Genomic DNA, 26,565 nt, shown 5'->3' with positions numbered 1-26,565 from the left:
AACTCGGGCCGGGTCTGGCGGCACGGTGGCAAAATCGTGACAACGCGTGGGATTCCGTAACGAACGAGGTCGCGTCGTTAAGATCCGAGGAAAGAATATGCGATCCGAAATCGAATTACCCGTGCCAGGAGGATCCTGGGCAGGCAGCATCGGGGATTTCCATATCCCGGAGCCATCTTCGAGAACACCCCCCCCCCCTCCCCCCCCGAGAATATCCCTGGGAAAAAGAGAGCGAGAGAGATCTCCTGTGACTTTAGGCGGTCGTGAAGTACCCGGTGGATCCCCGGGCGGTCCGAGGGGGACGTTTTATTTCGACGTTATAAGCTATTTCACTTTGAAATGGGACAAATGGAATTGCAGCCCCCATCTAGCAGCGGTCTGGCATGGCTCTGCTCCTCCGCCATGCCGGTGTTCGGCCAGCGGACGATTTCGAACCTTTGCCAGAACTCGTTCCGATCCAACTCGTGAATATGATTCTCGCGAAATTAAAATGTTCGGCCCATCGATCCTCCTCCTACCACGGGCTCTTAAGGAGCTATTGGAATCCGGAATCGGTCGGGACGCCCACCTCTGGATGACGTCTTGATCTGGACGATAGATACGACCGCGACCTCGTTAAGTACCGATCGATGCCTGCCGACATTTACCTCACAGCCTCCCGGCATCCTCCTCTGTTGCCCGCGCTTGGCACACGCGCTGTCTCTATCTTTATTATATTTTCATTACACCGGATTCGATGTTTCATAGCGGTTTCAGAGCGACCGTAAAAATTCGAAACGGTGGTCCACTGTCTTACATAACTCTCTACTAAGGTTTTTAAGACTTGAAGAGTGCTCGACCATCGTCTGAATTCTTTCAGATTTAAGAACTTGATGCACACGTTGAAGAAACAGATACATTTCGTCGGCTGAACTTTCCAGCTAATTTCCTGGTATACCGAGGTAATTTCCTGGATCGGTGGTGTACCGTCTTACATACTCAGTACTAAGGTTTTTAAGACCTGAAGAGTGCTCGACCGTCTTCTGAATTCTTTGTGATTTAAGAACTTGATGCGCGTGTTAAAGAGATAAATACTGTCCGAGCATTTTCAGCGGAGGCATTTCGTCGGCCGAAGTTTCCAGCTAATTTCCTGAGATCCCGAGGTAAGATCTCCCAACGAAGATTCATGGCCGACGATCGAGCAGATCGATGTGTAGACGTGGCAGGGTCGCCTTCGGAAAGAAGAATTCCCGTTCTGGCGGGGCTCGGTGGCTCGTACGTTTCAGCTCGGTTGATGTTCATTCCCCTCCGCCTCCAGGGACAATGGGACGCTCTCTCGATTGTTTCACCGGGGATTCCAGGGGCATGAGAAACTAGCTCCCAGTGAGAAACTGTGGCTCGCGACAGCGAAGAATTCTGCAGCCGCCGAGTTGAACAAGCGAAGGACGCTAAAAGAATCACGTGATATCCATCCCCGGCGAGATGACGATCCTTTATTTCACGGAAGAGATTCTCCTCCCCCTTGAATTGTCTTCTTCTTCTTCTTCTTCTTCTACTACTTCCTCTTCGTCCGATCTGATTGTACAGATTAGAAACGAAGAGCTCGATGGACAAGGCCACACAGTGTCCAGCAACTCGAAATGTCGCCATTGAAATCTTAATTGCCCCAGCAGCTGTTGAACCGATCGATTCCTCGATCGAGGCCGAGCCATCGATGCCAAATTGCTTCAGAGGCGATTGACTGATCGGTTCCTGACCGAACGCTGACTGGCCCAGCTTAATTGCTACGAGAGTTGTTGACTGATCGATTCCCAGCACTGCTGTCGAACCTCAATCTACATCGCGAAGATGTCCGCGGAAGGGAAACCGCTCGTGAACGGCAACTTTTAATTGCCCACCGCGACGCAGCGGACAATTCCTAACCCTCAACCACCATTTCTACGATTTCTGGTTGTTTCAATCGTGTAGAGATCGATTTTAACTGGAAAATTAAACATTTCTTCCGACCTAGAATACGTCCCAACAACTTGAGTTTTTTTTTGGGACGTTAGAAAAATTAATCTATACTAGCTAATGTGAAATAATTTTTATTTTAAATTGTTATTGGTCGCAATTGCGAAGAAAAAGGAAAACCTACGATTTCCAAATTTTTTTATCTGTGCCTGTAATAAAAATTTCAAACATGTATTTTGTAAATCTACGCATGAAAAAAGCTGTAGGCATTGTAAGATGTAAAAATCTTTGAATTTAAGGTTTGCGATTCATTTAAATCGCAGATTTAATAAAAAAAATTAACATTTTCTAGCTGAATTGCAACAATCTGGAATGAAATAGAAATTTATGTTTTTTTAATATGCTTGATAGGTTGAGAATTATTTATATATTATTTATTTATATTATTTATATATTATATATTATATACCTCAGACAATACTTAAACGTTCATTTTCAGACAAAATGTCACTCGATTTTCCAATCCGAGCCACTGTGCGACGCCAGCCGACGCTGATTCAAATTCGAAATTCACGAAACTGACGAACTTTCCCGCGTGAAAGAGGATTAACAAACGCGCGTCAAGTGCTGCGCGGCAGCCTCGCTCCTCGACGTGTTTTGCTCGTTCCGAATTCCACCAGAATTTTCTCCAATTAGCATCTGGAACAAACCCGGGGCGCAGACTATCGAGCGGATCGCGAGAACAGCAGCGCAGCGACAGTCTAACTCCTCCGAGTTCGGATCGTGCATCGGGACAAACCGATCCCCCGCGATAGCTATGAATTAAACCTCGGAATCCCTCCGATTGAAACTTCAAGCAGTTATAGAAAATTCCAGGGAATTTCATTCCGATTTATCTACTCGAACTCGCCGTTGATTTCCATTTATGGATTTCTGATGATATCGCCGAGGACGAGGCTGTTCGCTATCGATGCGCGTTTATCGAACGAGATTCGCAACTTCGTAGACTCCACTCGTCGACTAATGGTTAGTTACAATTGGACTGATTTTTTAACATTGCTTCCATTCATTAGGAAACACGAATGCACATCGATTCGTAATACACAGAAGAAAAATTTGCGTGACTACACGTGAGCGACAAGGAGTGCAATGATCACCGAAATCAATCACTTATCTTCCCATATCTTCATGCTCACCAATACATCATTTTGACACACGAGGAATACATTAAGTTACAAAAATGGATGGATGAGGATTACTCGCCATTAACAAATAATGTGATTGGCAGTGGATCTTGGCTGAGAATGATTTATTGAAAATGTTTCGCCAATTCGACAGTCTTCGTCGAATTCAAAAGTTCATGTTATGCTACACAAAAACTACCATTCGAAATAGCAACGTGCCATGACGGTGGATAATAATTCTCCGTCGCTTTGTTTACGTTCGATTTGCATTATCGAGCGGCGCACTCGAAATTTTCCGATCGAGGAGTCATCGAGTGACGATATTTAAATCTCCGGCGTTCGACAGCCACCGGAAGTATCGTCGTGTCGGTCAGCACGAGGGGAAAAAAGTGTGTCCGGTAGGTTTTGTTCGGACGAATGAAAAATGACCGTCACAGTCGCGTATAAAATTCTGCTATTTGCATATCGCTGCCGATAGGAAATCGTTTAGCATCAATGGGCGAACATATTTTTTCGCTGTGACAAAACGCTCGCAGGAAGAGCGACAGGCTATATCAAACAAGTTCCATCGATCTCGTCGTTGAAAGAAATTTCGCAAAAATCATAGACGAAACAAATCGGTCGTTCAACTTTGAATTACCCGCATATAGTACTGACAATCTGAAAACTTCAAATTTAGAACTTCAAGGATAAACAAAGCTGTTGACTACACTGGCAAATATCTATTTTGTATCTAAGTAGTTATTTAATCGAATAAGAACTCTCTCGACTCCGATACCATTGCAAAACAGGATCAACTGCAAGGATCACGAAGGACCTTTCCGTCAAAGACCAAAATCTACTTCTCCAATGATACGAATCCGTTTTAATCTCGAATATTCCCGTGAAAGTTCGAATAATATATTCTTGTCTCGTCGAAACCAATTAAAGATTCCTCGATCGAAGGGGCCAGGTGTTCCGGGTTCCGGGATATCTAGGAAAGGGCTGTGGGGATCTAAAGAAGACCCAGCCTCTTCCAATTAACGTCACGTCTCCGGCCGGGATCGTTATCCTTATCGGCGGCCCTTTCAACCGGCGCGAGACGATCTAGAAAAAGTCTCACGATCCGCGAACGAACGACTGCGAGGAGAGGAAGTTGGCAAACCTGGCGATCCAAGAAGCAGCCCGCTACTTCTTATTCCACTTCCGCTTTGTTTTAGGGCAGCCCGGGGAATCGTAAACGGCGGAAACTCGCCGCCGCTTCCGGACGCGGCTTTCTTCCTTCCTTGGACGAGTCCTCCGCCAGGATTCCCAAGATTCTCGGGACAATGGCCGATGGGAATGTTTCCCCGGGAACTGCTCGCGCTTACAGGTGATATCCGCCGCCATGATCGCGAATCTTCCCGGCGCGAAACACGATAAAAACTGCAATAAACGAAACGCGAAACTCCCGCGCCTCGCTGCTCGAATTGCAGGTGTTTGCGGAACGTGTTCCCCGATACTGATTACTGCGGATTTTATGCGCTCAGGGCAAATGTGGGTGAAACACGAGAAACATTCGAAGAATTTTAAAAATTACATTGCGCAGAGATCGTTCTGCAATTACTTCGCATAAAGAACCGCAGTCTACCGATCACGTCGAAATTCGCCGAACGGAAGTTCGATGGTGAAAGATTTATTGCAATAGTGTCGCTGCTACGGCGAGATTAATTGCGATTCTCGAAATTAGTCGATTAATAATTACCGGCCGCTGGTTAGATATGGGATTACCCGTGTGATTAATTTCGCATTTTTCGGACTCAATTTGGCGATTCGGTCTGGCCCAACAAAATCGAGAGCTTTAATTTCGCTTTGAAGTTCATCTGATGAGTTTAGAATGTTATCTTCATGCAAAATAAAAATTGCATGCCTCGATTGCGAGAAATAGAAACCAAATTGGATGTTATTTCTTGTATTGACATATTCGATTTTTAAAACTTTCCAACAATTTTGGATTTCATGTAATTAATTTTGCTATCCGCAGTCTAGTTATGACAGCGGCGATTTAACCGAAAAATTATCACGAGCGTTCCGCTGCTCCCAACTAATCAGTTCAGCACATATTATTTTGATAGATTGTCCGGTAATTCCAATTAAATTTCCATTGATTTCGGAACAATATATTCAAGATCGTCTTAACGAGAAACCAATTAAAGCGTTCAGAATTAATTATATCCGTTGAAATGTGTACGGCGAATTGTTAATGAAGCTCGTCGTTTAAAATATGTATCGTGCGTGCGCTCGTGTTCGCATCGCATTCGTGCTCTTACGGTAAACGTTCTCAACGAAGAACCCCGGACAACGAAGTTACAGTGCGCGAACGTTCTCGACGAAAAATGGCTCCTTCTATTAGGAACACAGAATGCAGGCGGAAGGTGTGCAGAAAGCTACTAACTTCGGTTATGTCAGACTGCAGGTATCTCCCCATTGTTATCAGGAGCACAGAGCAACGAAGGAGGTGCAACAGGTGGAAGACTGAAACCGGAAGCAGAGAGACACTTACTCACCTTTTTGATTATGTTATCCTGTCCCTTTCTCTCCTCCACTGATAAAAATACATGAAGATAACGTTGGCTTCGGATTAAGCGATGATAACAGTAAAATTTATGGTTGCCTGGTATCTCGATTCCTGAGTTAATAGGGACAACGTGACACAATGACTAATAATACCTCTGACGCAACACAATCAACTTGATGAACTACATTGTTGCATCCTGAAAACTTCCAAAAAGCGATTTCGAAGCGAAATGGAACTTACAAACTCAGCAATAAAGAACACAATGGAAGATTATATTTTATCCCCAATATACTTAATCCCGATCTAATACAAATGCAAATGGGAATCGGAAGATAATCCGATCGGAAAAATCGAGCTCCGCAACAAGTCTGAGCGTTTTGATAGTATTGCGGGGATTTTCTGAAGCAATTTGCGAAGAGATCGGGTTTGAGGTCGATGTATCTTAGCCGGGGTCCTCAACGCAGTATCAGCCGGAAGTTATGCATCAGGAGGGAAGGTACCAGTGACCCAGAAAACCTCGGTGTTCCGGTGGTCGGCGTGGATCCCGAGACCGCTTCGTAATTTCGCTTTATCTGCCCGTCCGATATCTAGCTGAAATTGTTTCCCTTTCCCTGACAAGCGCGGCGGATCCCGTGTCAGGGTGTCCACAGAGATCTGCCGCGCGAGCAGGATCTCGTGTTTGGCATGTGTAACCAGAAGTTGGCTCGAAGGGAGCCTAGAAATGTCGGTCGACCTTGCGAACCTTGTCGTCTTCCCGAGGATGACTCCCCTTTTCTCTTAAATTAAGTAGAGACTTAGAGTTTGAATAAAATGGACATTGGACTTTTTTCCTTGTTAAGTGGTAAGCTGTTAATTCTAGCGTCATTGCTTCCACCTCCTTCCTCGATCCTTCTATTCCTTAAGGCTTAACAGATACAGATACTCGCGTAATCGCGAAGATTTGGCTCGCGAACAATTCGAATAATCGCGCGACGTGTTCCTCCGCGAGTTCGAGGGCGGGGATGGTTGGAAAGGTTTGCGAATATCTCCGGGAACTTCCGGTCAGCAGTTCTTGACACGGAGACTTGGAGGAAACTCGAGCACTTCGGCCCCTCGTCGCGGTATTTTGTACGCGTCAGAGGGTGAGTGGATGAGGACAGAGCCGGAAACAGAGCCGTGTCCCAAACGAACAGCCCGGTGGAAAGAGGGGCTGCTGGCTCTCTGGCTCTGGCTAGGGGCGGCGAAACCAACCACGGTCGGATAAATAGCATCCTTTTGATAGTCCTGGATCGTATGCTTTGAACGGGTCCCATCGCTTTGTCTGGCCTCCATCAAGTGAACTTGAGGGGCCACGTAATAATTACTCCGGCACAGAGGGAGCACCTAACTGGCAGTCTCAAAGTGGTCGTTACCGGTATCAACGGCACGTTGGAGACAAAGCTAGGAAAGCCTAATCGCTCGATTGCCGTCGAACGCCGGCCAAAGCGGGGCCAAAATATCGCCGGCAACGTTTCCGGTTGCCTGTAGCGCCGATATAATATACAGCTTCGAGTGACCCGTCGATGCACACCGAACTGTTCCCGTGGGGCCGCGCACCTGGACCATTCATTCAATTTGGACGACAGATATTCAGTAACCGAATCACGATTTTAATATTCTGGCTCTGGGTCAGGTTCGTCGCCAAAAATTCAGTGACTATTTTAATATCCTTGCCTTCCATAGTTGAAACACCTCGAACTGCGCGTTTTATGGCACACTGTGCATGATTCTGTTCAGAATATATTTCTTAGCGCTTTCAGGGACCGGGTACAACACACTGGAACGTCGGCGAGGGTGATTCAGGTCGAACAACGCTCGTAGACTCCGGAGAATCGAAGTTTCCCCGTAAAAATAAGTTTCGCCCTCCCCGGGCGAGCTTAAAAGCAGACGTACTCGTAAACAATAACACCGGTGTGTATAAATAGCTGGCTAATAACCCAGCCGAGGTGGTCAGAAAGTTCGATCGAACTTCCATAAAGGAAGTTTCCCCCGCGGAACTTGACTCAAGCAGCCGCACTTTTCACCCGGCCCCGGTTATTAATGAAACCAAACTTCCATCGAGCTATTTTCCAGACCCCCGGCCGAGAGAGCTCGGGATCGGTTTGCGTTTGACTGCGAATCGGCCGGGAGGAATAATCGAAACTGCGAAACGAACACCTGCCGTCTACAGCGCCAACCCCGACCGAGGAGAAATTATTTTTCGTATTTTCCAGCCGACCGCGGCGAGAAAAGATCCGGTAATTATACCGAATCACCGCGCTGTCTTCGACTTCGATAACCTTGAATTACGATGTCGAGGTCACAGTTCTAAACCAAGTTTTTCTTCCTGGTTTCATCGGAATAAATGTTAACTGTTTATTAATCTTTCACAACACTTCACAACGTTTACAATGACAAATTCTTAAAGCGTATACGTTGTTACAAACGTGACAAATCCGCAAAGTTACTTTCCAAAATGAACACTAGTCGATCGTGGGACATTCTCTTTAACACGGGTGTGACAATGTTGATTTAAAAACGAACTACCTTTGTTCAACTACCTATCTACGATTGTACTGGACAGCCCGGAGTAACGCCATCTTCGTAATCGAAACCTCCTATTCGATGGAAAACATCTAGCGAGTTACTAAGTCATTTTCTGTATACACTCAACAATCATATATGTATATGTATATATTTTTTTTTTGTATATTCGAACTCGATAATCTGTAACATCGTGTAAAAATTGGAGGAAGTAACATACAGTTTTCGTAATACCAGAGCTAGATGCTGGTCGGTAATAGTCCACTTATAGTCACCAATTTCATCTCTACGTGTTCGAAAATTAAATTTATAAATACTATTTCAATTAATCCTCAATTTTTCTCTCTGTATTTCATTGAATGGTCCATAAACACTTGTGATGTAATTTCAAAAATGTTCTATCTGAAAATTGAATATTTTGGACCCGTACCTCCAGCATCGACAACCTTTGAGGATAGTCGGTCGAGTTCCGTCGACCTGAACACACAATACACGTATAAAAGTCAGGATAAATAACGTGTAACATCTTCCAACGTGTAATTACGTCGCTCTCACGATTAATATACGTATATACCTATATATTACGTCACAACTTGGCAAGAATGCACGATCATTAAGTACTGAACGACAGTACAAACAGGTGTCGTACGAGAGGTAATGAAGTTCGCGAACAGTTTGATTGTTTCTCACCCCCCTATGACACGGTACTTATCGACTAGGTGTGTGAACTTTGGTTAGACACAATAACAGCATCAAAAATACATTAGATATAGTCGAAAAATCGCCGAACCCTGCCCCGAATCATAGCCACTGTATCACAATGTTTGGCAAGTGAAGTCAGATTGATGACACTCGCAACGAAAGTGATCAAACTCAAACATGATCCTTAAGAACGTTAATATACATCGCTCTTTTAAAGTTTTAAACGATAACTTCGATTAAAGTTTTAAACGATAGTGACCCCGATTACTGTGACCTAATTACTCTTCGTTCTAGAACTTCGATAATTCTACGAATATTCACATGAAGTATTCCTTAAAACCTTCTTTAAAATCTTCACAAAGTATCAAGCTTCCAAAGTGAATAATAAAAAAGAATCACTTTTTCTTTTGCATAGCTTTTTCAAGTTGCGTCACCTTCGTTGCAGCGACTGTTGAGACCTAGAAAGTTAGCATCCCAACTGACTGCCTCCCCAGCTCCCAACAGTACCTGCGTACTCGTGTACCTGCGTACACGTTGTGCGTCCGATAGTAACAGGCAAATCTTATCGTCGCGGAAGATGAAAGACAACATGCGTCGAGAATAGTCCTGTGTACCAGGGGAAGCGACAATGGAAGACGACAGTACGTGCGTGGAACATCGTTTACGAAGTACAAATGGATGTGTAAAACGCGATTCTTCTCGCGAGTAAAACCGGAAACAGTTGTAGGACAAAACCGTTGGTAACCAGCCCGAATAGTCAACCTCGAACGTGATCAAACCTATCAGTTCACCTGGTGGCTACCAAGCGTTTCATCCTACTTCGCGTGCCTTACAAGAAGTCCCTCGAGCCAATGGTTAGGCTTTGACGTCACACACTTCAGCCAATAATTCGATTGGAACCGAAAGTCCGTGTGGAATGACCAATCGGACGGCTAGCTGCCGCTTTACTTTCGAATTCCTGCCAGGAGACGACTTGTGAGGCACGGAGAGTCTACTCGAGTCAATGTAGATAAACAAAAAAACACCGCACTGAAATGGCTATTATGTTTGTTTACCTTCATCAACTCGACATTGGCCTATCAGCTGAGATATTAGGAGATTCAAGTACAAGATTCTTTTAGTCAGCCGGCAGCCGAATAAAACGCGACCCACCGATTGTCAGACGGATCTGAGGAGCGGCGTTTTATTCGGCTACGTGTAAGGACACTGTCAGCAGTAGCATGAAGTGCTGGGCGGTGGCGTGTCACGCTCGAGACACCGCAATACTCTCTGATGTGGCAGCAACGATTTGTCCACGGTAGTTTCCATTCGGCGCATCACCCGGTCCAAAAGCACCTCCACGGCGTGCGCCACGTTCTGTCCGCTTGCTGCACTCGTTTCCAGGTAAACCAAACTAGGAAATACAATCCATGCAGAGCCCTTGAGCTGTCACGACTCCTGGCTCCGCCAGTTTATGGGATTAGAGGCCCTGCTGTCCTCTTTGGAGAAATGTCCTGACAAAAAGCTACGCAGAAATGAGGAGATGCGCCCGGGGAATCCCAGGATGTAGCCTGACTGTTACATGATCCAATTCGCTTCGTATCTCAGCTTCGGGCTGAAGTATACGAGCCCGGGAACCAATCAGGCTCGGGTTTCTTCGGACAGGCATCTTCCTGTCTCTGCATAGTAGCTGATTTAATGTCTGACTGGGTCACACAATTTTCTGCTCGCCTCAAGAGGATGTAATAACCTTATACGATCTTATCGAATTTATCAACTGAATCCAAAATTTCGAATGTCTTTCAAAATTTGAATCTTCGCAGCACTAGCGACTCTTATTTTCGAATCGAGGCAACCCGTTTCCGGAGAAAGACGACAGATGGAGCAGCAATAGTCAACGTAGTGGGGACAACGACCTTGAGCGATTGATTTTGTTCGAACTGGATGTAGTCAGAACATTTCGTCAAAGGGAGGCCAGGCTGTGTTATTTACCCGTGTTTCTCCGCCAATTCCCGTGCCTTATCTTCGCCAACGACACGTTTGTCTTCCAGATCGGACTTATTCCCGCATAGAATTATGTCCGGATCTTCGCAGTATGCGTGAGTCTACACGTGTAGAGATATTTTGAATGATTTTCATTAATTTAACGTAGTACTTCGAACGACGATTTGAGTTGTGACGTAACAGCGAACATAATAAAAAGATGTACGTGTTCTTTCGAGGAAGATAATTTATTAAACGTAGAAACATAGCGAAAAATATACAGTCCTACATACTCGTTCGATTTTCACGATTACAGGGTTTGTTTTTAAAACATCTGTGATTCACAGAGGTGAAGAACGATTTTATTTTGATAACTAAATAAACTACTATACCAAACTACATTACAGTATGAAGCTACCATGCACCATGCACCAATGCAGACTGTACTGTTAATACCCAAATTTTATTTTATACTAACAAGCCAACTCAAATCACAGTTCGGTGACCTGCAGTTTACCACCAAGCAATCTACAACTACAGTATTAATAAATGATTAGTACCCTAAGTTGTTCCAGCCAATTTCTTACTTCAAGGAACGAGAGCTCGTTGGTCAGGTCAAAGATTAGAAGGAACCCCATGGAATCCCGGTAAAATGCAGTTGTTAAACTTCTGAACCTAGATATTAATAGCGTGAAAGCAGCTTCTAGATAACTATGGTAATTAGCGCTATCATTGTCTTTGTTAGGGGGAATACTGACACCAGCTTTCAAGGATGCCCGACAATGTATGCGCATCATTCCACATAATTTAAATACTTTTCAATGATCATGTTAATGCTTATAACTAATCGCAATTGTTATTAAAGGTTGCTACTACTATGATACTACCAAAATAGTCAGACAAATCATTACCGCTCCTGGCCAGCTGTATCCCACAGCTGCAAATGAACACGCTGGGTCCTACCATTTGCCGTCTGGTATATCTGGAATAGATAATGATCCTAACTTGGCTCAAGATCATTTACATATACGCAAACACTCAGCAAAGTCTATGCATTCCTGTGAATGAACTGGACTGTGGATCTTCATACAAATTAACTCTTAGCACTCGAATAGGGAATTGTATCTAAGAAATTGACAGAATCATGAACAATCGAAATATTTTAAGTCAGAAGATATGGCTTGCTTTCGAGTGCAAAGTGTAATCCTATGAAGAATCCTAAAATAAAATAAACAGTTGACTGGCAGGTATCGAACAATTCACTTACCACCCGTTTTTCCTTAAAATCAATGCCAACCGTCGACATGAACCGCGAGTCAAAAGTGCCATCGGTGTATTGGTACAGGAAGCTGGTCTTTCCAACTCCAGAATTTCCAAGAGCCAAGAATTTGATCAAATAATCGTACTCCATGTTCGGGTATCGATAATTCAAATTATCGGACGATCTGATCGAAATTGGTACTTGAACGCGAGATACGAGAATCCTTAGGCATGACTTCAAGCAGATCCGTTTCGCAGAAGGCAGGCCCGCGTTCTAACAATGGCAAAATCGTTTCGGTACACGAAACATGTGCGACATTAGACACCTGTTGCCTACGTATACAATTTTCAAAAGATTCGCGCGTCCCGATTCGAAACACCCGGTATACGATAGCGTCTGCTGACTCCGTCGAAACGGAGGCTTTCCCGAAATCGAAGATACGATACAGCAAACCCGTAAAAATCAGCAGATCATTCTAAATTCACGAACTACACTGAACTTCGTCCACACCGATGCGCGACAGGTGGAAAGACGCCACGGGTGCGGGTGGATGCGCCAGCAGTTCTACCAAAGTAACTATGAACACGAGAAAAATCCCTGCTCTAGAAACAAAATGGTGATGGTGCTCAGAGGACGCAGCTCTTCATTGGTAACCGCGTAATCGCGTTCTCTCGTTCTTTCCTCTGTACAAATTTATTCACCATCAACAGAGTTTACAATAATCAAAATCTTCAATAAATATCCTTTTATTCAACAAAGTATAAATCTGGTATAAATAAGTTACTCTAGGAATTCTGGATTCTGTTCACTTTCGTTGTCGCAGTGCTACCAACAATCAAGTTTTGAATTTTTTGTACTTGCTGGACAAAAATGAGATAAAAGAAGGCGTGAGCAGGCGTGAGAAGGCGAAAGTGATAACGATTGGATAACGATAGGACAACCTGTGTTGCTGTCATAGACTTATAAAGTCTATGGTTGCAGTTTGGCAGTATAGCTATAGATGTATATGTCTGTAAACATTGACCAAATTCGCTAATTTTCAGTTTTGCTGGTAAATACTAACGATTTCTCAATTTTTTAAGATTTCGGATCACGAGATACGAACAGTATCTCCGATAGCGATGATGCCGTCTTCTCTAGACTCTTTGGTTAAATAAATGCCGAACCTTAATTTACCATGAAATTGTTCGGCAAGAGTGCGTAATGGTTCTACGGTTTTCAGACCAGTAGTTTGATCAATGCAGATCATTTGACACCGGGTACAAGGTCCTGTTACCTAAAAGGGACAAACTGTTATTCTTAAGTTATACTCCACTACCTAATAATCTGTATTTTAATCAGATTACATACCACAAATTTATTTCTTCCAATACACACATGTTTCCATTTTGTTTCTTCGAAAGCCTCGCAGCCATTCAATACCATATTTCCTCTGAATCTGTGTATAATTGTGTCCTTTTGGACTTCCGTGTCGGAAACTTTGTCGCTGAGCCATAGCACACTTGCTTTGTTTATTAATAGATACTGAGCTTGACTGGAGAACGATAGATCAGGTTTATTGCCATCTGCCCAAGGAAAATTTAGTTAAATAATCCAATGGAATAATTTACATGACTTCAGTTATACCTTTTTGTTTAGTTCCACTGTTACTCTGTCTTATGAGCCTCAAATTTGGCAAACCTAATGCCAAACTGAGCCACTCTGAGACCTCTGAACCACAGTCGGTACCCTCTACTTTGTGCCCACAAATTCTACTTTGGCACACTGTTCCTTCTATAGTATTTACAAAACTATTGTCCAACGGGACATTTATCACAGGCATTCCTGAAATGTTTTCCTAATTAGCATTCCTGATTATCTAGTAGTAGCATCTGCAGTAATTGGATTTAATACCTGGGTAATTCAATTGCATAATTCTTGTTTCTTTGGATATAACTGGCCTCAGCAAACATAAACTGATGTTTTGCTTTTGTGTCAAACAAGTGCCAGTGGATGTGACGATCATCCATTCTCTGTCGTACTGTAATCCTTTGGAGTTTAGGCTCCAGGATCCTTTTATTTGATAAGCAGCACATGATTTTATCGGATATATGTACAATTGTTCCAATGTGCATTTCTTTGTAGTTACACCGTTATCTATAGTCAAGTTAGAAAATTGATGGCCATTGATAAAGTGGCTCACAGACTCCCTTATACTTTGTAATTTATTGTTAATTCCATTTGTCTCGTTGTTTCTCATGTGATGTGTCTTTTGTACATTTGTATTCTTTCGAGAATACTTGTTGTGCAAGACTGCTTTGTAGCTGAGCCACCAATCTGGAATTTTATTCACCTGTGGTCCATCTACAAAACATTCTTTGATCATAAACAATAAAGTCTGCACATCCTTGAGCGTGGACATGTATCCGAATGAAACTCTTACAGCTCCTGTTGGTCTGCCGTTTATCAAGTCTGCAGCACCTCCGCAAACATACCCTGCATCGTAATTCTGGAGAACATCATTATTCGACAGCGCTAAGTGCCTCTGGCACGCACCAGGGTTGCAAAAGCATCCTGTTCTGAGATGTATCTTAAACAATGCTGCCATGTTCAACACCTCCATGTACCCTACGTATTCGCTGTTAGAGCGAATAAGATTGAACGCAACAATACCCCCCTGTAAATCACAGTTTTCATAAGCTGTATCAGAGTACAGTTTCGCAACTGGTTTTCCATTACCATGATGTAGCTTCAGCAAGGATTCGTGCAGAAATCTTGCAAGCGAGAACACATGGTGGGAAATTTTCTGCATCTTAACAGCTGACAATATGTCCAAACCATGCCTCAATGATGCTATAGAGAGAAATGGTACTGTGCCATCTTCGAACCTGTAAATACACAGCATTAACACTAGGTTTGCTAAGCGCCAAAAGCGACTACTTCACACTTTTTATTTTTTAAATAATTCCTCCATCACTGATGTGACATGATTACCTTTGATGCAAGCTCTCCCGTTTCACGTGGAACATCTCAGAACTCAGAGAAACGTCTACAGTACCCCCACCATAGTAGAGCTTGTGCAGTGCACTCGCACTCGAGTTCTTTACGAGCAATGCACCAATGCCAGTGGGGTATCCGAACATTTTATAAAACGACAGAGTCACAAAGTCTGGCTTATAAATGGACAGATCCAGATCACAGGTGGACACAAAAGCAGCAGCATCAAGCAGCACATACCACTTGCTGGCTGTGCCATCAGTTATACTTGACAAAATCCCATTGTGTACGTCAGAGATCCATTGTAGAGGGTACTTCAGTCCCGAAAAATTACACTGCGCCGGATACACGAACAGCGAGTTGCTTTTGTGTTGAGACGAAGTTGAGGGCGGGGAAGCACCGAAAACTTTGAAAGCGTCGTCGTGCTTCAAGCAAGTTACTTTCGCCCCTCTGTTTGCAACAACTTCCCTCATGCCGAGGACAGACGTATGATTGTCCTGTGTATAAACAAACTGTCCTCCTTGCGGCAAAGCACCATTCGCCGCCTCTTTAGCAAACAGAAATGTATCAGCGACGATCTTCAGCGACGCGGTCGCGCTGGACGTGAATATCACGGTGTAATCGTCGGGGGACGTGTGAAAATGATTCAACACCCTGCAAGAACGAAATTTCGTTGGTACATTTTCGTTGGTGCATTGTGCATAGATCTTACAGGTATCTCGTCCGCTCTATGACATCCTGAGTCATACTGCTCGCGGTCCCAACGGAGTGCGGATTCGCATAAAGCGTGTTATGCAAATCGGCTGCAATATTTTTTATCTGCGAGTCCGAATATAAAGTTGCACCTGCGTGGTCCAAGTAGCATTCCTCTGAAATCGAGCAGGTTTTATAAAATACGATCGCTTTTTTTCCATGGATCAGATCAGCCGCGAATCTCATCGGGCCCCCGCCCGGCGCCGCGCCGCAGCGTACTTAAGTATTGCGAAAGCAAAAGGGGGTAAATACCTTTGGTTCTCGAGAAGTTGTTCTCGAGGATTTTCGTGGTTTCGTCATCGTACATCGGCGTATACGATACTGGGTCCACGGTGTTTTCCATGCTGATCGAGAACAGAGAACGGAGATTAATGCGTGTGCGCGACTATCGCGATGCTTGTGTAATGACTATGCATCGGGACGGGCCATAACGATAGAACAGGCAGCGTGATTACCTAATAGAAATCGTGATTACTATGCTCCTCCTTTCTGCGGCTTCTGCGAGCCTCGGACAACTGCAATTCACTCAATTAGCTGTTGACTACAACTCTGTGTACATTTATATATACATATATATGTACACATAATTCCTGCTAATCACGAATGTCTTGCAATAGTTGCAATATCTGCTTTCATGTCGACACGGTCTGCACAAGAGGCAAACAACGAAACCATAGAAGAAGCAGCGACAAACTGTATTTTAATATATGAACGCATATAACGCGTGATAACTATGATAGTCACCGATATGAATCGCGAGCGTGCAACTGTAGTTTTTTAGGATTTGTTACGCAGTTTCAATGTAAAACCAGAACATTTAGAAGATTACCGCGGTATTGATCGATAACGGTACACAAACAGATAATGCGATTACGTAACGTAAACAGACGAAAAGTATGGTAATAAGGTGTGTACGTAGCGTACCGAGCAAACACACCAATGCGTTCCGCGATCTACTGTAGCAATAGAGAGTAGATTCAGTCGCGAATCAACGAAAAGTGAAAGGAGATTTAATGCGAAATTTTGGAAGTTGACGCGTCATCACAAACTTTTAGGACTTACTTTCATATCTGACGAGGTGGCCGAGTGGTTAAGGCGTTGGACTGCTAATCCAATGTGCTCTGCACGCGTGGGTTCGAATCCCATCCTCGTCGACCTTCCTTTTTACCCTTTTTTTTGCTCCGTTTTATTAAACAATTTTACCATTACATCGTCACCGTAAAAAGCGCAGTATTTTTCCCGAAAAATAATTTTCTCTACTCGGAATTTAATACCTCGCGAACCTCGACGCACATGCCGACCCGTTTTGCGATGAACACGCGATCACCCGAAAACACGTCGCAGTATTTTTTAAAAAAATATCTCTCCCCATTCGAAATTTAATGCTTTCGTTGCAAACCAGTTTCCCATTGTTGGCTCACTTTACGACGAATATATAAAACAGTTTTTTATCATTTTTTGTCCGCCGTTTTATCAAGTGTCGCATCGTTATATATTGTCCCCCAAGAATACATGACAGTATTCTTGCAGAAAATAAGTAGCCCCTTGTTCGAAATTTAAATTATTCATCGCGAACCAGTTTGCGATTTTTTACTCACTTTTCGACGAATATATAAAATGTTTTTTACCATTTCTCGCCTCATTTCACCAAATAATTGCATCATTGTACTGTATGGAATTTTCAACTAATTTTACGATGAACAAAAACACGAACATAAATGTATCAGCGTGTGTGACTCGTGAATATTTTTCTACAATTGTCACCATTAAACAAACTAAGACTATGACGTGGGAATGTAGGAAAAGGTTATAAACAAACGTTTCCTTACATGTAATGTGCGAAGAACATGTTGTGTTAATGAAAAAACTATGCGAAATACGTGTAAAACAAATAGACCTCCCATACCAGACACATGGGGGAGCGAAAATGCGTCGCCGACAAGGTCCCACGAGGTAATCAGCGACAACAAATGGATTGCCTTCGAACCTAGAGAATTATCAAGTGAGTCCAAACAGATCTAACCGGTCGGACAACACGGTAAACGTCCACGAACGACATTATTTTTGTTTACACAAGATCAGGACGAGTTGCTAGGTTCCTCGAAAGACTTCTCACCGATCGAAGAGTATCTGAGGATGACGGAGCGCCTACTTAAAAGCAAATCCTTGTCACCTCGCGAGACCGACATACTGAAAAACCTATGTGCTCACTATGAGTCCATTAGGAGTTCTCAAGACGTTAAGAACACTGATTTCGAACCTAGGGAAAGGACAAGTGTTAGAAATTCAGCTATGCAAAATTTTGTCTAGACAATGAGAAATACGTCAGTCATTGTTCTAGAGCACAAGAGTACATCATCGTACCGGGGTAGAAGTGCCATCAACTTCGAAAGGAGGCAAGACCACGAAACCGAAGAAATTACACGAAGATACTAGGCGAAAGTGGTTAGAAGCTGAAGAACGAATAATCCAATTGGAAACTGTGGAGGACCCGAACGAGACGATTTTTTGCAATCCTGACAGTTTTAAAATCGATAATGTTTTCAGTGATTTCTCGTTTGTGGACGTTCAACGCGAGCAGAGTTTACTGAAACAGACTAAAGAATGGATAAGAAGACGAAAGAGAGGGCTTTTGGCCAGTCCGGAGGAGAGTATACAAAGTACGGTGCGCAGGGTGGAAAAGAAACCTGAACCGCTTGTCCAAAGGGAAGAAGGACAATCGACATCAGTGAGCTACGAGGATCTCGTTTTCCTTTTTATCGAAAGACACCTATCTTGCGTCCCCCTGCCCCGTTCCTCCACTTTTAGATATCGAATCGCATGACAACAGGCGACCGAGCCGACACAACAGCAAAGTAGAAAGTGTTTTTTCCTATGAAAGACGGTCCTACACGAGGCTACCGATTGCTTCAGGGTTGCTAGAGCCTCGCCTACGAGTTTCTGCGGGGGAAACAGCCGCGGGCCCGACACCGCGACAGCCGGTTTTGTCTAATAATGTAACCAGATCACCAATACCACGGCCCCTGTTACGTGAAACCGGTGCACACAACATATATGGCTTTATATGTCAGTGCCACAATTCAGAGAAAGTGCGGCCTTGACTGGTTTTACAATATCACGGCCCGGCATTGGTATATGTATCACGTTACATAAACGAAGGGAAGGACACGAAATAAGGCGAAAAAGGTGGTAAACGGTGTTCGTGACGTAGCCACGTTCCCTTTCGCGATCGGGGATAAGCGAAGGTTTCAAAAAACTCGACCCAGAGAGACGTGCCGGGGTGACATAACCGATGACCGAACACGATAATTGCCGTTTGCGACCTTTTCCAGCCGAAATGCGTTCATCGCCATGCATTTCCTGAATCCTCATACCCTTCTTGCAAATATTCGCTTTATCCCTTAATTTACTTAGCAAAATAGAACACAATTTTAGGGAAATAAAAATTTTACGAAGAACATATGTGTGTGATTGTCAAAAATAAATGCGTTTACCTCAACCATTATTACGGGGTGTCGCAAACCCTGATTAATCTTTTATAGAAGCGGCTACCAAAGTTCCAAGCGCCGAACGTGAAGCATAAATTGTTGATCAACGATTAACCTTTTAACGATGCACTAAATTGAATGCGTTAAGGAGTAGATCCTTTCTTACTTGCACCGGCCGAACCGGCGCGGTCTTAATTACGCCAGGTACCACACCTGGAATTCGTCCATGTCCCCTTTTGCCACGACTATCCTTCTCCACCTTCGCGCTTTCTATCCTCGTTCCTTAATGATCCCAACAACAACAGAAAAAAGCCTGCGGTACAGTTTCCCCCTCTCCTCGATCAGGCGTGTCCAATCGCACTGGGAGCAGTGGCACCCAAAATTCGATTGATCCCGCTACGATCTCCAACGAGTATAAATAGTGGGCCTGGACACGGTTTTGGTCAGAGCCGAGCAACTCTTTCGAGCAAAAAGCAAAATGGCATTCAAGGTAAGGCGATCTCCGCAACACCCTCGGGGTTACAAGTGACTCGGACAGATAACAAAGCATAGTACGATCTAAGGAGCCCGCGGTACACACTTTGAACTTGCTCCAAGACATTGATTATCTCTCCGGTGAAAACTTTTAACGATTCCCAATTAGCTCCGATTTCTGCCTTGGACAAGGTTCTTTGAGTAAACCTCGTACTCGACAGTGGCACTGTACAATGTCAGTTTTACCTTTCGATGATCAGTAAACTGGTCATAAACTAAACTAAACACTGGTCCGAAAATTATTTTTCTTCTTTATCCTCGGTTTTTAATAAATTTATAACTTCACAAATTCTAGTCATTTTCGAAGTCGGTTCAAAAACTAAATGAATTATAGGAGTTCTTTTCATTTCTACAATTTTCGAACTTCCACGATAGGCGATCTATCAATGAACTAACAAACGAATTTGTTTGCAGTTTGTAGTACTCGCAGCCTGTTTGGCAGTGGCCCGTGCCGGAGGACCGGCGGCGTACGACATCGCGACTGCGTCCGGCGACCTCAGCAGCGTGGGCTACAGCCAGGAATCGACCCAGAAGGGTTACGCGGGTCAGAACGTGATCTCGTCGTACTCGAGGGCCGAGGACAGCGCGCACTCTTCGGTGCGTGTGAGCAGCCACAGCATCAGCAACGACGCCTTGTTGAACTATGACGTTCAGCATGCTCCGATCGTCAAGGCCGCCATCGCTGCTCCTGCTTACCTCGCCCCAAGTGCTCAACCTCTGATTGCCAAGACCTACGCCTCTCCGTACAGCTACGCCGCAGGTGCACCTTTGATCGCGAAGACGTACGCTGCATCAGCTGCCCCTCTCTTGACGAAGGCGTACGCCGCCCCAGCACCTCTGTTGACCAAGACCTACGCCGCCCCAGCTGCTCCTCTTCTGGCTAAATCCTACATCGCACCTGCTGCTCCTCTTCTGGCCAAGAGCTTCGAGTACTCCGCCCCAGCACCACTCTTCGCCAAGAGCTACGAATACGCCGCCTCAGCACCAGTCTTCGCCAAGAGCTACGAATACGCCGCATCCTCTCCCATCATCGCCAAGAGCGCTCTGTACGCGTCTGCACCAGCCTACGCATCCTACGCAGCCGCTGCACCAGCCTACACCTCCTACGCATCCTCTCCTCTTCTGACCAAGTCCTACGCCTCGTACGCACCAGCTCCTCTTCTGGCTAAGTCATATGCCGCACCCCTTGCAACTCCTCTTCTCGCCAAATCGTACGCTGCTCCTCTCGAATACGCGCCACAAGCTCAGCTGATCTCCAAATCCTACGCTGCACCCATCGTCCACACCGAGTTCAGCGGACTCGGCACCAGCTACTCCTGGTAAACTCTTCATCCGCGACTCCATTAATCCTTTCGGTAGTTTCTGCATTTTTCAAAGTCTGTACCCACGCTGCTGACTCCATAGTCAGCCTAAACTGAACAACCAACGCTTCTAGTCGAAAGTTGCGCATTCAGTTCAAGTTCACATTGTCGGGAAGTTCGAGGAACTTAGACGTTGCACGAAAGGATTAATGGACCAGTTCGAAACGATTTATGGAGAAAAAACCGACCGACTGTCTCACGCACTTTTTTGGAATTTGTTCAATTTGTAGACTGTGAGTAGGTGTGTAGATATATGCAGTTTTAGGTATAAAGTGGTATACTTATAGGTATCGAATTTATATGTGATTATTGTATGTATGTATGCATCCGCTATGTTTTTGTCACGGAAAATGAATGGAGACTTTCTATGTGCACCGATAAATAAATCTTAATTTTTTAATGAAACCTCGACGTTGTCTGTATACCCCCACCTGTTTATATATTAATTTCGCATCGCTTGCGTGTTGTTTAAACTTATCGCAGCAGTATCGGTTTACGCTTGCAAAATATGCAAATACAGACGTCTTTTTAATATAGATCGCCTGGTAAAATATATACACAATACGTTTTATTTATTGCCCACGACAAAATATTCGCTGTAACAAATGGCTGAACCATTTCGCGTTGCTTGAAAGTGCATAAATTACGATTAACATAGTTTGCGAATGTACAAAAGTAAGTTTGAACTGTTCCCATTGCTTTCGAATCGCCAACTTCGTTTTGCGATAAACAGCAGTGCAATTTACCGAAGTTGCTGAAAGTATAAATTTATTTCGAGCATGACTAATTTGCATACTTAGTAAAAGCATAATAAGTCTTGGCTCGGGCGCCATCGTCGGAATGTTATCTATGCGAAATAAAATGGTGGACGCGTTCGTATAGAGTATAAAAGGAACATCAGGTTTCGTAAGGTACAATTTTAGCACGAAATTACGACAAAGGGATAGCTTTAATCAATCAGGAGGCATGAATAGTAATGGGGACAGTCTTACGCTATCGTTCACGTGCTCGAAATTCATTATCCTTCGTGAAAAGACTTTCAGCCACGTCGCGATTGTAAAGAATTCGTTCTTTGAAGCTATGATTTGCATACAATGAACGATTGTCGATCGATTGTCCATCCAAATCTGGAATAATGTCGATACGACTCGCTTTCACGGAACAACTGACCACATGTTCCGTATTGTGCGTTTAGGTGACGAAAATGCAGTTACTTTCTTACTGAAAACGTTCTTCAATGAATGTATCCTTTTTCTAGAAATAACGCGACTTTCCAATAATAAATTTACGTGCGCATGATGATGGGCACTATCGACTAAGTCGATATAAGATATTGATTAAATTCAATAATACAAAAATTGATATTTTATCATATATTTATCCTATCCTATAATATTTTAAGAAATACAAAGAAATTTATTACCAAAGACATCGGTGACTTAAATTATCTGAAAAACTACTAAATAAGTAACAAATGAACAATTTTTAATTTTATTTTAAGACAAAAAAATTTAAAGAATTAATTAAAAAATGATTACAAAGAATATATTTATTACGATAATTATCAGTAGGTAGGAATAATTTTTTAATGAATTTTAGTGGATATTTCATCTCGATATCTTTTATGGTTCAAGAGTTATAGTAAAATGTTACGATCCAGCCCACTGCGTGTTCTTCGGCCGTCAGAGATTGTATATCGCGGTGCATCGTTCACTTCAAATAATTTTAATTTCGTCAATTTTCAAATGTACATCTTCTTAAAAAGAGGTCCGTAAAGGGAACACTTGGGGCTATATCCTTATTTTTTCAATTTTTTAAAAAGTGGCCCACTATGAAAACGCGACATTTGTTTAAAACAATTGCAAAATAAATGGTGAAAAAAACATTTTTTTCAAATAATATTTTGAGTGGATACTCTTATGAGGCAATAATAGATACACGTATCTTTTTTATTATAAAGCAATTCAGTCGACTGAAAACTATCGACCATATAATAGGCGGTAGTCGATAGAATATCGCGACTAACAATAAATAGCAAGTAATCGATAGTTGAATGTAGTCGATAGTGCCCATTACCAGTCCCAGAGAGGATAAGTGGATAAGTGAATAGCACAGGGGCTCGGTGTCCAGGCTAAGCTCCGCTCTACCGTGCGCCTAGGAGCTGATCCAGGCTAAGATTTTTGTGGGGGCAGCACTATACTGGAGGCAAATCAGACCCCGGGAGTGAGCACTCTCATATCCTCTCTGTTGTTAGATTTTCACGTGTGAGTTTTGGAGTACCATAACCAACCATAACTCTACAATTGTTGTAGACAAACACGTGGTGATTCAGAAGTATCGCAATGACGAAAATCAGGAAGGTAAAACGCAGGAAGAAGTTCCGCATGAATGTAAATCGCAAGAGGCTGAGGAATAAGCAGAGGAAATTGCCGACCATCAGCTGGTGTGTATCGTAACCAAAAAATATTTTGACATTACTCTTGGCCAATTTTAAGTTTATGTTTACAGCCCTCAAATAAAGAACTCGTGGGAGGTGACTATGTCCACTAAGACTAATTTGAAGGAAATGGGACTGTCTTATGATCCAAACGAGACCTTGAAGATTCCGAATGCTAAGAGAGAACTGATTAAAGAAGCAAAGCGCAAGATTGTGGAACCTGAAGAAGCGGTGTGGCAAGAGGAAGAGGATGTAGACATGGAACCAATGAAGGCACACGTTGCTAAAGAATTGGAAGCCGAGGCTAGAGCACCCAGGGAAAAATTATTTAGGCTACCTAACAGCGTGGTACAGTTTGTCACCTATCTAATGGACAAATACGATGAAGATTACAAGGTATTTCTTGTTTAAGGAAATTTATTTGATCATTGACAAAAAGTGTTTCTTACTTCTACATTGTCTGTGTAGGCTATGGCACGGGACAAGAAGAATTACGATCAAATGACATGGAAACAGATACGTGCTAAAATCAAAAGGTTCAAGGGTATTCCTGAGCAGTACAACGAGTACCTCAAAAGTAAAAATGCTGAGCGGTCCGAGTGATCTCACTGTATTCAATAAGAAAACTTGTTTGAAGTACTTTGTACATATACGAAAGAGCATTAACACACGAAAGTTGTTGTTTAAGTGCAAGAAGTATAAAGAAAAAAGAAAAAAAACAATAGATTAAAACATTATTTCAAAGTGCAGGCAGATATTTTTTATATCACTTATACTTTATACAATACTATACATTGATTATCATTAAAATAGATCTATATTCTCGTTTGCATCGCCCCTAAACGTTTAGCACTTTGCGTGTCGGTTTACAAAGTCGGTGTATAATTTGCATTGTATATAATCATAATAAAAAGACTATGACGATGTTTACTGCAGCCTTGTAAAATAAATAAATAATTTATTAAATAAATATATATCAGTGGAGAGAGACCAATATAAAAAAGTACAACAAAGTTCCGCGATTATGAGTACGTTTGTAATGAGCAATACTTAAAACTCGTTTACTTTTATCTGTATATATATGTATATTTCTGTTTTCTTTCTTTGTGTGTGTTCCAAGAATTTTTTTTCTTTTTCGTTAACTTAGCATCGAATGAATCGTTCCTCAGACGTTCATGATCACTTTTTAATCCACGCGAAAAGTTCGAGTGAGAGGTGCGCTGTCTCCTCTACTTTTTATTTCCTTAAACTATTTGTTCGTTTTTTTTTTCTTTTACGTATAAAGTACTTTTCTTTCAACACATCGAATAAACAGTTACGAAATTCCCTTAAGTTTAAGTTGCCATAGAGAATATCTTTTTCCTAACCACGTCCATAGACTCATGGTGCCAATTATACTCTGTCGTTTCTGTTGGCTTCTCGGGTAGTGGTCTTGCTTGACATCCCATTATTTCTACTTTGTGCTTTTGAGGGGAGATACTTAACAAATCTAAAGCTTTTTTCACCTCCTCTGGCCTTAGAGCATTAGAACAATCCTGATTTCATAATAGAAACGTGTTAGCTATTGTAAAAATTCTTTACTTGTTCTGTTTCATTCAAATTTACCTGTTTATTAGCAAGTACTAATATTGGTACATTATCCATTCTCACGTCATCTAACAATTGTTTTAGGGTAAAACCAGCCAATGTTAATTTCTCTGAATCTGACGCATCTACTACGAACAACAAAAGATCCGTGTCTTGTAAGAAAGCGGACCAATATTTTCTTGTAGCTTCTGCACCTCCAACTAATAACAAAATGAAACTTTTCTTTATAGCTATCTTAAACCAAGCCTTCTCTGTATTAAAATAATTTATACATACTGTCCCAAACATTATAACAAAACGATCCATGCTTCATTCTATATACAGAGGAACCCTGTGTGGGTTTTGGGGGTACAACGTAACAACTTTCATCGCCATTCGCGACGCTAATTTGATCTATAATTGAAGTCTTTCCAGCTCCGTCTAAACCCAACACAACCACCCTTTTCTCGTGATTGTCATCAATCTATAAAGACAAAGCGACAATGACTATTTATATAGCACTGTGTTTACGTTCGAGCCAGCGACATTAAATTCCTTCGCTAACAGTTAACGAAAGCACTTAAGTTTAAAGTTTTCAAAAATTTTAAAGAAAGATTCCTCGTCTCGAATTGATCAGAAACCGTTTTCGATCGTGAGTGAAGCTCTAACCTTGGACACCTCTTCGAAACCTTCGTCTATTGTCAGAAGCTCTTGCTTCTTCCAGTATCGGTACGCGATATATGTACCGATGCAGGCGCTGCCAATCCAAAGTAGCTTCTGGCCGTTTCGAAATACATTTCGTACCATTGTTACTCATAAAAATTGTCTGTTTTAACGAAACACCGAATGTGGACCACTTTCTCGTACAAAGATTCTCTCGTGTTAGCACGTTATAGCACGCGTAAACACATCACCGTGCATCTCAGCATCGTTTGAACAACGTACGTGCATATATATATTTCTGATAAATACTGCGAGAGCCTCGTGATATGTATTCAGGAAAATATAATCACGTGAATCGTGACAAAATTATAATAAACTTCACTATCAAAACGCCAACTTCACGGCCCTTTATCAACGTGGTACTACTGATAAGATATAAAGGCTGCGACTGGAACAATTCTGAACAATTCCTCTTGCGTATCCTTCGAATTTAGCAAATCTACAGGTCGTTTCATCTGCGAAATTTTCCCCCCACTTATTAGTAAGAACTCGCTGTTATTCGCAACCCTATTTGCAGACCTGTTTCGAAAGGCTGCCCAAAATTAGGCAACATTCAAGCTATACTTATATTAGTTGTTCATTTCAATAAAATAGACATTCACTAAATGA

General features: G+C 42.8%; 5 protein-coding genes and 1 non-coding gene across 7 annotated transcripts; 3 read left to right on the top strand and 3 right to left on the bottom strand.

The window, feature by feature from the left end:
- Positions 1-221: 221 nt before the first annotated feature.
- Positions 222-12,651, bottom strand: Rab27 (RAS oncogene family member Rab27). The gene is made up of 5 exons (XM_076438627.1): positions 12,125-12,651; positions 11,769-11,839; positions 11,418-11,532; positions 10,867-10,979; positions 222-10,288 (listed from the first exon to the last, which is right to left on the bottom strand). Exons 1-5 carry the CDS (start codon positions 12,266-12,268, stop codon positions 10,105-10,107), a joined length of 627 nt encoding a protein of 208 aa, XP_076294742.1. The 5' UTR covers positions 12,269-12,651; the 3' UTR covers positions 222-10,104.
- A 167-nt stretch (positions 12,652-12,818) lies between these two features.
- On the bottom strand, positions 12,819-16,854 carry Mal (molybdenum cofactor sulfurase). 2 transcript variants are annotated; one of them, XM_076438615.1, is made up of 8 exons: positions 16,303-16,849; positions 16,100-16,191; positions 15,807-15,963; positions 15,092-15,748; positions 14,012-14,985; positions 13,745-13,942; positions 13,469-13,683; positions 12,819-13,394 (listed from the first exon to the last, which is right to left on the bottom strand). In XM_076438615.1, the coding sequence occupies exons 2-8, from the start codon at positions 16,188-16,190 to the stop codon at positions 13,209-13,211; spliced, it is 2,478 nt and encodes an 825-aa protein (XP_076294730.1). In that variant the 5' UTR covers position 16,191; positions 16,303-16,849; the 3' UTR covers positions 12,819-13,208. The 2 variants fall into 2 exon arrangements, with proteins under 2 accessions (XP_076294730.1, XP_076294731.1); XM_076438616.1 differs by lacking the exon at positions 12,819-13,394 and having other exon boundaries at positions 13,490-13,652; positions 16,303-16,854.
- A 65-nt stretch (positions 16,855-16,919) lies between these two features.
- Positions 16,920-17,001, top strand: Trnas-gcu (transfer RNA serine (anticodon GCU)). The gene has a single exon. It is a non-coding gene; the product is annotated as a tRNA-Ser (tRNA).
- A 2,711-nt stretch (positions 17,002-19,712) lies between these two features.
- LOC143215965 (uncharacterized) lies at positions 19,713-21,635 on the top strand. The gene is made up of 2 exons (XM_076438625.1): positions 19,713-19,825; positions 20,284-21,635. The coding sequence occupies exons 1-2, from the start codon at positions 19,814-19,816 to the stop codon at positions 21,190-21,192; spliced, it is 921 nt and encodes a 306-aa protein (XP_076294740.1). The 5' UTR covers positions 19,713-19,813; the 3' UTR covers positions 21,193-21,635.
- Positions 21,122-26,420, bottom strand: LOC143215966 (uncharacterized). The gene is made up of 4 exons (XM_076438626.1): positions 25,903-26,420; positions 25,531-25,717; positions 25,273-25,454; positions 21,122-25,202 (listed from the first exon to the last, which is right to left on the bottom strand). Exons 1-4 carry the CDS (start codon positions 26,038-26,040, stop codon positions 25,002-25,004), a joined length of 708 nt encoding a protein of 235 aa, XP_076294741.1. The 5' UTR covers positions 26,041-26,420; the 3' UTR covers positions 21,122-25,001.
- LOC143215968 (nucleolar protein 16) lies at positions 23,531-24,411 on the top strand. The gene is made up of 3 exons (XM_076438628.1): positions 23,531-23,673; positions 23,739-24,063; positions 24,136-24,411. The coding sequence occupies exons 1-3, from the start codon at positions 23,573-23,575 to the stop codon at positions 24,268-24,270; spliced, it is 561 nt and encodes a 186-aa protein (XP_076294743.1). The 5' UTR covers positions 23,531-23,572; the 3' UTR covers positions 24,271-24,411.
- Positions 26,421-26,565: the final 145 nt, after the last annotated feature.

Source organism: Lasioglossum baleicum, chromosome 14 (assembly GCF_051020765.1).
Source record: "Lasioglossum baleicum chromosome 14, iyLasBale1, whole genome shotgun sequence".
NCBI lineage: Eukaryota > Metazoa > Arthropoda > Insecta > Hymenoptera > Halictidae > Lasioglossum > Lasioglossum baleicum.
The sequence above is the reverse complement of the archived record's forward strand: the minus strand, read 5'-3'. Positions and strand labels throughout refer to the sequence as shown.

What these genes read in the sequence shown, in the direction of transcription:
- Rab27 (XM_076438627.1), bottom strand. Translation starts at nt 12,268, where the DNA reads ATGGAGTACGATTATTTGATCAAATTCTTGGCTCTTGGAAATTCTGGA. An exon ending in GATACAGCTGGCCAGGAGCG is followed by an intron (nt 11,533 to 11,768) that starts GTAATGATTTGT and finishes ATTAATATCTAG; the next exon opens with GTTCAGAAGTTTAACAACTG. An exon ending in GAATTGGCGGAGAAACACGG is followed by an intron (nt 10,289 to 10,866) that starts GTAAATAACACA and finishes TGTATTTCCTAG; the next exon opens with TTTGGTTTACCTGGAAACGA.
- Mal (XM_076438615.1), bottom strand. Translation starts at nt 16,190, where the DNA reads ATGGAAAACACCGTGGACCCAGTATCGTATACGCCGATGTACGATGAC. An exon ending in CAACTTCTCGAGAACCAAAG is followed by an intron (nt 15,964 to 16,099) that starts GTATTTACCCCC and finishes GCTCGATTTCAG; the next exon opens with AGGAATGCTACTTGGACCAC. An exon ending in TTGGAAGAAATAAATTTGTG is followed by an intron (nt 13,395 to 13,468) that starts GTATGTAATCTG and finishes TGTCCCTTTTAG; the next exon opens with GTAACAGGACCTTGTACCCG.
- LOC143215968 (XM_076438628.1), top strand. Translation starts at nt 23,573, where the DNA reads ATGACGAAAATCAGGAAGGTAAAACGCAGGAAGAAGTTCCGCATGAAT. An exon ending in AAATTGCCGACCATCAGCTG is followed by an intron (nt 23,674 to 23,738) that starts GTGTGTATCGTA and finishes TTATGTTTACAG; the next exon opens with CCCTCAAATAAAGAACTCGT. An exon ending in AATACGATGAAGATTACAAG is followed by an intron (nt 24,064 to 24,135) that starts GTATTTCTTGTT and finishes TTGTCTGTGTAG; the next exon opens with GCTATGGCACGGGACAAGAA.
- LOC143215966 (XM_076438626.1), bottom strand. Translation starts at nt 26,040, where the DNA reads ATGGTACGAAATGTATTTCGAAACGGCCAGAAGCTACTTTGGATTGGC. An exon ending in TTGTTATAATGTTTGGGACA is followed by an intron (nt 25,455 to 25,530) that starts GTATGTATAAAT and finishes TTTTGTTATTAG; the next exon opens with TTGGAGGTGCAGAAGCTACA. An exon ending in TAGTACTTGCTAATAAACAG is followed by an intron (nt 25,203 to 25,272) that starts GTAAATTTGAAT and finishes TTATGAAATCAG; the next exon opens with GATTGTTCTAATGCTCTAAG.